Source organism: Echinops telfairi, unplaced genomic scaffold (genome assembly GCF_000313985.2).
Source record: "Echinops telfairi isolate 266 unplaced genomic scaffold, ASM31398v2 ScPeMD7_53;HRSCAF=182, whole genome shotgun sequence".
NCBI lineage: Eukaryota > Metazoa > Chordata > Mammalia > Afrosoricida > Tenrecidae > Echinops > Echinops telfairi.
Window position 1 is genome coordinate 20,658,937 of NW_022103951.1, and position 9,113 is coordinate 20,668,049.

General features: G+C 55.0%; 1 protein-coding gene across 1 annotated transcript in view; it reads left to right on the top strand.

The window, feature by feature from the left end:
- NLGN4X (neuroligin 4 X-linked) overlaps positions 1-9,113 on the top strand; it is a 159,586-nt gene that overhangs the window by 11,022 nt on the left and 139,451 nt on the right. Inside the window, exon 2 of the mRNA XM_013008539.2 lies at positions 4,660-5,430. Within this exon, the coding sequence (XP_012863993.1) occupies positions 4,959-5,430 (472 nt within the window). The 5' untranslated portion in view covers positions 4,660-4,958. The remainder of the gene's footprint in view (positions 1-4,659; positions 5,431-9,113) is intronic.

Below are 9,113 nucleotides of genomic sequence, written 5' to 3' on the forward strand. Positions count from 1 at the left end.
GGGGGTAAAAGAGGAGCTGATGCCAAAGGCTCAAGTAGAAATCAAATGTTTTGAGAATGATGATGGCAAGAAATGTACAACTGTGCTCGACTCGATGGATGGATGGATGGATTGTGATAAGAGCTGTAAGAGCCCCCAATACAACGATTTAAAAAAATCAATCATAAAATAAAATAAAATAAACTCATTGGCGCAATGCGGCAGCCACAAAATAATAAATTTCACTGCCGTAGAATCCATGCCAACTCACAACGACCCTGTAGGACAGCGGTTCTCAACCTGGGGGTCGCGACCCCTTAGGGGTTCGAACGACCCTTTCCCAGGGATTTCCTAAGACCTTTGGAAAACACACATTTCCGATGGTCTTGGAACTGAGACATGGCTCCTATCGTCTCCAGGTGGGTCCGCCCACATGCAGATACGCCCACCATGAGCACCACATCTAACTCTACCTCACTCACATCTACAACCAACACCAACACCACCCTCACCACACCCTCACCTCCTCCTCCACCTGGACCACACTCACACCACCGCTTCCACCACCCCCTGCAGCCCAGCCGGTGCCCTCAGTGTGGAATTAGTCAGCCGTGAATGATGCCCCACCCCCAGGACGTGTTCCGTGTGAGGGGCTATCTCAGCAGAGGCCCATTGCTCCCCTCTCAGGGTGCAGCCTCTCGGCTTCCATCCTCAGCCTCGCCCCCCGGAGCTCCGGTTCGTGGACTTACCCGATGGGAGCTGTCTCTTCCTCGGGTGCCTCCCTGCAGGTCCCTTTCCACCTGGGGGGAGATGCGGACTCACCTGTGAGTGCCTCCCCTGGTCTGCGAGGCGGCCCTCCCCGCAGCGCCATCGCAGGGAAGGCTGGGGAGTAGAGCTGAGCGAGCGAGTGGATAGCACAGCACGAGGGAAACAATCTCACCACCGAGGCTGTAATTGGGTTTAATTGGTTCAGAGGAGGAGGCTTGGCTGGAAGAATATCTCTTAATAGGAGGCCTGAAAATAGCCGGGCGCGCAGTCGTTCCTGGAAATCGGATTACGGTCCGCAGGGAAGAGCCGGCTTGCTGTCATCGCAGCAGGGTGGAGGGGTGAGTCAGGGAGCAGCCCATCTCCCCACGGGAGTCTCTTCCCTTCGGCTGTGCACAGGGCTGACGGTGGCTCGGGTGCACGTTGACAGACAGCATCTTCATCTCCCCACGTCACGTCATCTGGACACAAGTGGTCCCTGGATGTACCAGCGCCCACCTGCATGCCTTGTGCCCCATCTCCTTGCTTCTACACCCCTGCTGTCTCCCCGCCGGTGGGCTTGGGCCAAGGCGGCCCTGTCATTCGGTCAGTCTGTCTCCCTCGAGAACGGAGGGTCCCTCAGGGGCGCGGGCTTCACGGGGTTTTGTCAGAGGCTGTGTGCAATGAGGGGGCTTCAAAGAGTTCCCAGGTGGCGTGGAGTTCCCCGGGGAGCTGAGGTTGATGACAGGTCAGTTTATGGTGCCGACCTGGCCAATAGGAACATGGGGCTTCATCGGGTGGCAGTGTGATTGGAGGGCAAAGAGATCAATGGCTCGGCAAGGCCTGCCCCCAGCCCCCTCTTGCTCTCTGGTGATCAGAGCAGTGTGCGGCTGCTTTAGCAAGTTCTCTGCCTCCACTTGTGAGCTGCATGACCTGTGGGATAAGCCAACCCGTGGATCACGTCACTAGAGCTTGAGGTTCCTTTGAGACCTGCACGGCCACGCTGCTGGTGTGGACATCGCTTGAGCTTGGGGCTGTGGATCCTGTCGTCTTGCATTGCGTGAGTTCGATATCCCATCTGGGCCGCTTCCTGAAGCTCCCGAGCGGCTGACCGCTGGTGACCCACCCTGCTGTCTGCTGCCTGTGGGCGGACTCTGCCTGCCTTGCCCTACAGAACACTCAGCTGTCTGCTTCCTTGACCTTGGAGCCAGCATCCTTCCTGAGGTGAAGGACTTCCAGTCTATTAACTGTTCCCCGGGAGTGAGTTGAACTGAGCCCTCTGCACTGCTGTATGGACTAATGAGCTGTTATAACCTTTCCTGCTGCATAAACCCATTCATGTATCTATATGATCTACAATCATAAGTGTCCTGGTTTTGTTTCTCTGGAGAATCCTGCCCAACACAGTTGCAGTTAAGATGCTGCAAGTCATCTTAAGAGGACTGGATACGGAATTGTTTGTTTTGCTTTGTTTTTAAGATCATGGAGTTTCCCCACAAACTTTTTGAAGCTCTCCTCCCACCCCCTCATCCCCCTTACTTGGTTAGAAAGTGTCCTCTGAGTGTCTGCAGTTCCTCCGTGTGTACGTCTGGGTACTTTAGAGAAACAAATATACAGAAACTCATGTCTAAGAGAGAGTTTTAGATAAAGGTTAAGTGCACATCAAGAAAACATCCCCACCCAGTGCTGCCCAAGCCCACATGTCCAACATTAGCTCGTATGTCCAACACCAATCCACAAAGTCCTCCTCCATCCCACAAAACACACGCAATGATGCCGACTGCAGGAGGAAAGCCGAGTCAGTGAGCGTGGAAGCATCTCAGCACTGGCAGGGGTCTCCACACGGCTGCTCCAGCACCCAGGGCTGCATCGGGGTAGCTCCATGCGGCTTCTCCTCGGGGATGTCTCGCAGGAAGTGAGCCTTGCCAGCTGAAGCAGGGAACTGCTAAGGCAGCTGCACCCTGGTCCAACCATCACAAAGCAAGAGACCCGAGAACTAGAAAGGGGAGGCTCACCACCCATTTATCCCTCTGCCCTTCAATGAACCCCACATGTATTTATCAGCCAGGTTGGCATAATAAACTAACTACCTCAGCCCTCAATGAGATGGACAGACACATGGGTGCAACATTGGGTGGAACTATGCTGAGGATGGTGCAGGACCAGGCTGTGTTTTATTGTGTCGTGCATGGGCTCGCTGTGGGTCAGACCCCACTCCATAGCACCCCACAGGAACACGTAGCCCATGATGGATGCTGTCCACTTCTGCAGGGTTTCTCTCCAAAGCTTCAAGTCCAGATTGGAGGTTCTCTCTCTCTCTCCCTCTTCAAAGTCTTTTCCACATCTGTCCACTGGTCATATCAGTAAGATGCACCGTCCTCTATCCCAGCCCAGAACCCCTCCCCGGCGGTTCAAAGCCACCAGCCACCGCTCTGGAGATGAAAGGCAGGGCTCTCTCCTCCCGCCAAGAGATCTGCAGTTGCGGTTCTACCCCGTCCGTCTCGGGCTGCTGTGTGGCGGACTCCACTCGGTGGCGGTGAGTTGGGTCTTGATTTTCCAAAGTCCCTGGCGTGGATGAGGTCTTTGAGCTCTGCCACCCCCCTGGCCGTCCTTTCCCAAGCAGCTGGTCTCCCGTGATCATGAGCCCACCACTGTCCCCTTCAGCTTCCTCGCTGGTCTTCCTGGGGGCCATGGGCAGTGTGATCCCTCATAGCTGGCCCTCTAAAAGGGTCAAGAATTCTGGCAGCACGGTGGGGGGCACGCCGGGATGCAAACCATCAGGCCAGCCGCGGGAGACCCCCAGCTGCCCTGATGGAGAAAGTCGAGACTGTCCACTCTCCTCACGCGGCGCAGCCCAGGGGCAGCGCTGCGCTGCCCACGGCATTACTGAGTCAGGACAGATTTGTTGACGGCGGATCGGTCTTTGTTCCTGTTGAGCTCAGCTCTCGTTGGCTTTGAGAAGGACTTCGCGGGGTAGTTTGGGTGCTTGGTGAAGGGTTTGAAGCCTGTCTCGGGGCTTCCTCCAGGCGCTCGGTGTCCACCAAGTCTGGATTCCATGCGAAGGGGTGGACGTCAGCTCGGGGTCACTTCCCTTAGAGCTCCCTTCTTCTGTGAAGCCCTCCAGCAAGCTGGTCGGCCTTGGGAGCTGGTGCAGTGGGTGGGAGACAGCGGGGGCAATGACGGCCATCTCTGTTCCCTTGGCGGCTTCTGCTGGCCCCTGTCCATCTCTGAGCGATCGTGGGGGGGAAGCTCACAGGTAGACGGCACGCGTGCCTGCCCCCTGGGCAGCGGGTTTATCCTGGCTCAGTCCACAGCACCCACTTCCAAGACAAACGGAGGAGGCATCTGCCGGCGGTTTCTCTCTCTCATTACGTGACTATATCCACGGGCGGCCAGCGTGCTCCTGGGAGGCCCGGGCCGGGAGGGGGATGGGGGGGGCACTGGCTCTCATGGACTTTGGACAGGTTGTCAGGACCAGGAAGTGCTGTGTTGTGATTATTGTTGTTTTCGATAAGCTCACTTGTCACTAAAGATTCCACGTCCTTTTCAAAGTTGCTTTGTTTTGTTTTTAAGCGATGCCAACACCGTTTGGGTTTCTGTGATAAAGAATCAGGAGGGAATCCCCCCCCCCTTCATTTTTTGGTTTTTAAAGAAACATCCTCTCTCTCTAGAGAAGAGTACACAAGCCCAAGAAAGGAAATCAACAGAAACATCTCGTGAAACCCTACTCGGGCCCTCCCCTCCCCGTCGCCACCCCTGCCCCGGCCTCCCGTGGCGGCCTCCTCTTGCCCTGTGTTGTGCATGGGGTCGCCCTGGGCTCCCACCTACCTGTCGGCAGGTAGGATTGCCCCACTTGGGGCGGGTGTTTTTCAAAAGGGGGCGCCTGCGATTGCTTATCTCATGACCCCTTCTCTTCTCGCCCTCCCCTCCCTGTAGGCTGATGGACCGCTCTTCCCGGGCTTGTCCACCAGGCGTTGCTGCCCCTGGACATTGTTTGGTGGCCAGCGTCTCCTAGGAGCTTCCCGCTCGCCGGAATCTGGATCTGAGGACACGCGGGTGCTGCTTTCCGGGCATGGGCTGCCGAGGACACGGATGCTAACACTGCTCCCTCTACGAGCAGGCAGACAAGTGCCCAGTGCATCGAGGCGGCCCCTGGACCGGAGGCTCTCTCTCTGTTGGCCGGCTGCCTCCCCCGGGCTGTGTCACACGGACGCCGGCGGATGTGTGTGTGAAACATGTGGATGCCCGTGGGGAGGTTATGGCTCCCGCTGCCCTTCCCTCTGGTTGGCGCCATGTCAGACTCCAGAGCCCTCCTGTGGGTGACCGCGCTGGCCATCCACCTCACGCTCACGGACGGCCAAGCCCAGTACCCAGTGGTCAACACCAATTACGGCAAAATCCGGGGCCTGAGGACACCACTGCCCAATGAGATTTTGGGCCCCGTGGAGCAATACTTGGGGGTCCCCTATGCCTCTCCTCCCACCGGGGAGAGGCGCTTCCAGCCCCCCGAGCCCCCTTCCTCGTGGACCGGCGTCCGCAACGCCACGCAGTTTGCAGCCGTGTGTCCGCAGCACCTGGACGAGAGGTCCCTGCTTCACGACATGATGCCCATCTGGTTCACCGCCAACCTGGACACTCTGATGACCTACGTGCAGGACCAGAAGGAAGACTGCCTATACCTGAACATCTACGTGCCCACGGAGGACGGTAAGTCCTGCAGGGAAGCGGAAAGCTGGGTCTGCTAACCTAGCAGTGGGGGCTGGCCCCCGGCCTCCCCTTTGTGTTTGACCAATCACCTCCTGTGCACGGTCCTTCCCAGAGGCCGTTTGGTTCAGCACCTTGTTGCTCGACGCCCTTGGTCCGCATTGCTTTTCCATCGTAGCGGCCACGCTGATGTTTGTTTTAAACTTCGAGGCGGTGACCAGTCGGTGGGAATAGAGAGCCTTGGGGCTCCCCAGGGGACACGGGGGGCAGGGGGGGCTTCAGCATGCTCCTGGAAACACGGAGCTCCTGGGAAGGTCATGGGATTCTCCCACGACTCCTTGATGCCTTCTGGTACTTGGGAAGGAAGGGACGTAAGGAGAGGGCCAGGGCGCGGGGGACATGGTCAGGGTTGAACCAACCAATGGAAGACAGGTCGGGGGGACAGTTCCTTTGACGGTGATGCGCTCAGAGGTGGCCGGGTCTGTCCTTGTGGAAAGAGCTCTGGTGGTGCCATGGTTCCACGGTCACATGTGGTCCTCGTGGTCGGGCAGGTGGAGACCAGCAGCATTTCTGCAGGAGACAGCCGGGGCTTTGGACTCCTGTCCACATGACGGTCTTGGGGACCCACGGGGCGCCGATGGGAGTCAGCCCTGACCGTGTGGCAGCGAGTTCGAGTTTTTGGTTTGTGTGTTGTGTTCTGAAAGGCAGGGCAGGCGTGGGCTGGTTTTAGCACAGACAGGGGGCCGGTCAGAACACGCCGCGACCGTTTGGGAATCTGCTCCCGGGGGACCTTCACTGCGGTCAGACGTGCTGAACACACAGGCCTGGGCTTTAAACAGTGGTCACTGTTCGTGTCGTAAAGCAACAGTGGGAAGTCTATCTGGACGTTCCTGCCGTCTGAGATGATGAGAATCCAGACGTGGACAGATTTCAAGGGAAACCTTTCTACAAAGACAAAAGCACGCGTATCGGTGCAGCCGCGGGATGTGTGTAGACGAGGTCCTGCGTAGGCTCAGTGATCAGTTGCCTATGTGAGATTTTTAGGGAAGAGGGAAAATCATGCTGTAAAATGTATATATATTTAATAGATGTGTAACGATGCTGTCGATAAATGCTAATGTATATTTACGCTCAGTACATAGTTAGAAGAATAACACTTAAAACATATACGGAACAAATCTACCTGCCTCATCAGGAAGCCCTTTACCCTTTAGTAAAAGTATCACATGATGGTCCTCAGTGACTATAACCCTGGATACTTTATTCGAGAAGAAACCGTAGGACGTGTGCATATCATAGATATAAATCGCAACCCAACGGATATGTTTATAAATAGCAATTCAACTGATATGTTTATACCAAGTGGAGTCCTGGTAATGAGGTAGTGGTTAAGCATTATGCTGCTAACTGGCAAAGCCAAAGGTTCAAATCCACCAACTGCTCCCTGGGAGCAGGACGAGGCTGTTTATTCTCAAAATAAAGAGCTACCATCTCAGAAACCAACAAGGCCACCCTCCCCTGTCCTGGGGGCTCGCTGTGAGCCGGCATGACCCCGATGCTGGCAGTGAGCTTGTTTACTTTGTCCGTTTATAGTAAATGTGCATTTGCTGATAGAACATAGAACACCGGCTTGTAGGAACTAGCTGTGTGTGTGTGTATGTGTGTGTGTGTGTTCGTGGAGGCACAGAGCAATCGCAAACATGGCAGTGAAAATGTCTCTCTGCTGAGGAGCCTGGTGGCACAGCAGGCTCCCTGTTGGCTGCCAACCCCAAGCTGGGATCTTCGAATCCCCGGGCTGACCCGAGGCAGGAGGATGAGGCTTTTCTGCCCCAGTAAAGCCTGACAGCTTCAGAAACCCCAGGGCAGCTCTACCCCGTCCTGAGGGCCCCTGAGCACTAGACTGAACTGATGGCCGTGAGTTTATTCACATAGGTTATAATTATAATAACACAAAGTGACTAACATCTAGTTTTCTAATCCATATGTGTGATACCGTATGTGTTTATAACACACGTGTGTCTATATTAACGGGACACACAAGCTCCATGATGAAACATATCTTTGACATGCAACACGTGGTCGATAATAGACATGTTTCCAGTAAGTACGTATTTACGAGAATAAAAGTTAAATCCTGTACTAAATCAATACGCAGCTATAATCAGGGGACCGTATCCCAGCCATTGACACTTCAGTGAAAATATCGGGTCTAATTTCTCAGCTGCTCGATGCATATGTAACTGTTATGGGGAAGAAAGCAGAAATAAAGCCATATTCAATATAGTTATTATATATAACATAAGCCCCAGGCCCACTGGCGTGTTTCCAATGCGTGGACACCTGCAAACTGCAATCCCGGAGGTTCGAAGCCCCCGTCAGTCTGAGGGAGAGATGAGGGGGCTGCGCTCGCCTGCAAAGCCGCACGGGGCAGGTCCACCCTGTCCCCCGGGGGAGCTAAGAGTTCACATAAACTTAAACGCCGTGAGCCTGGCTTCCAGCACACGCATGCTTATAAAAACACGGTGAGATGAAGTACACACGGATACTACATACATGCGTACGCTGTATCATAAGGGAGCTGTATCTATTTCAGGGGGGAAAATGCCATCTCTCAGTTACCCTTCCCGCACGTTATTTAACTAAGAGGAAGAAGATTGAAACACAAAGTGGAAATGGTTCTGCTTCAAAGGGACCGTGTGATGAATGCATGTGTGTGTGTGTGTGTGTGTGTGTGTGCACGTAGTAGGTGCAATGACAATAGCAGGTAATAAACCACATGAGGTACACGGCTATCGGTGCAGTTAGTCAGGGAAGAGGCCCCGCTCGGGTAGCGGCGTCACATCGTGTTGCTAAACACCAGGTCGGCAGTTTGAAACCACCAGCCGCCCCATGGGAGAAAGATGAGGCTTTCTACTCCTATTTAAATAGAAATATACATAGATACAGATCGTCTTGGAATCTCACAGGGGCAGTTTTACTCTGTCCTCTGAGCCCACCGTGGGGTCCGAATAGGCTGGAGGTCAGTGGGCTGTGTATGGAAAATGGAAGCTTATGAAAACCAATTTTCACAATCCAGGCCAATCCACGGTCCGCAAGACGGTCTCTGCCAATGCGTGCATGCCTTTTATGCAGTGCATGGGTTTTCATGTCAAGCCTCGGGTGTTGCAGGAAGCGCTGGCTCTGGGGCCGACCTCAGTAATCTCCCTACTTCCAGGACCCCCAGCTCGGACGGTCCCTGTTCCTACATCACCCTCCATGGAGCGGGGCTGGGGGCTCCGGAGCGGTGGTGGGGCCCAGCCTCACCGGTTCGGCAGAACGGGGACCACCTTTGTTAGCGAGTCCTGCAAACCGCTGTTGAGGGGGTCCTTGCCCGAAGGTGGGCATCTGGGGAGCCGTCCACAGCCACACACAGCCTCCCCGCCTTCATCTTGTATCTCGCTCATCGGAGCATTGCAGGTGTCTGATCTCACGCTGGGATAACAAACCGCCTTCCCGTAGTAGATCGTGTTGTAAAGACTCAAAAGGGTCCCTGCAGGGCAGTGTGGTGGTTACATAATCTGGTGTCCATTGGGGACATGGAGGGATTAAGAGTGAAGGGTGACAAAAAAAGAGTGAAGGGGTGGAGTCTAGTCTGTCCTTGGGGTCCCAGCCAATGAGGCCTCGGTGTGGGCGTGGCCTGTAAAGAT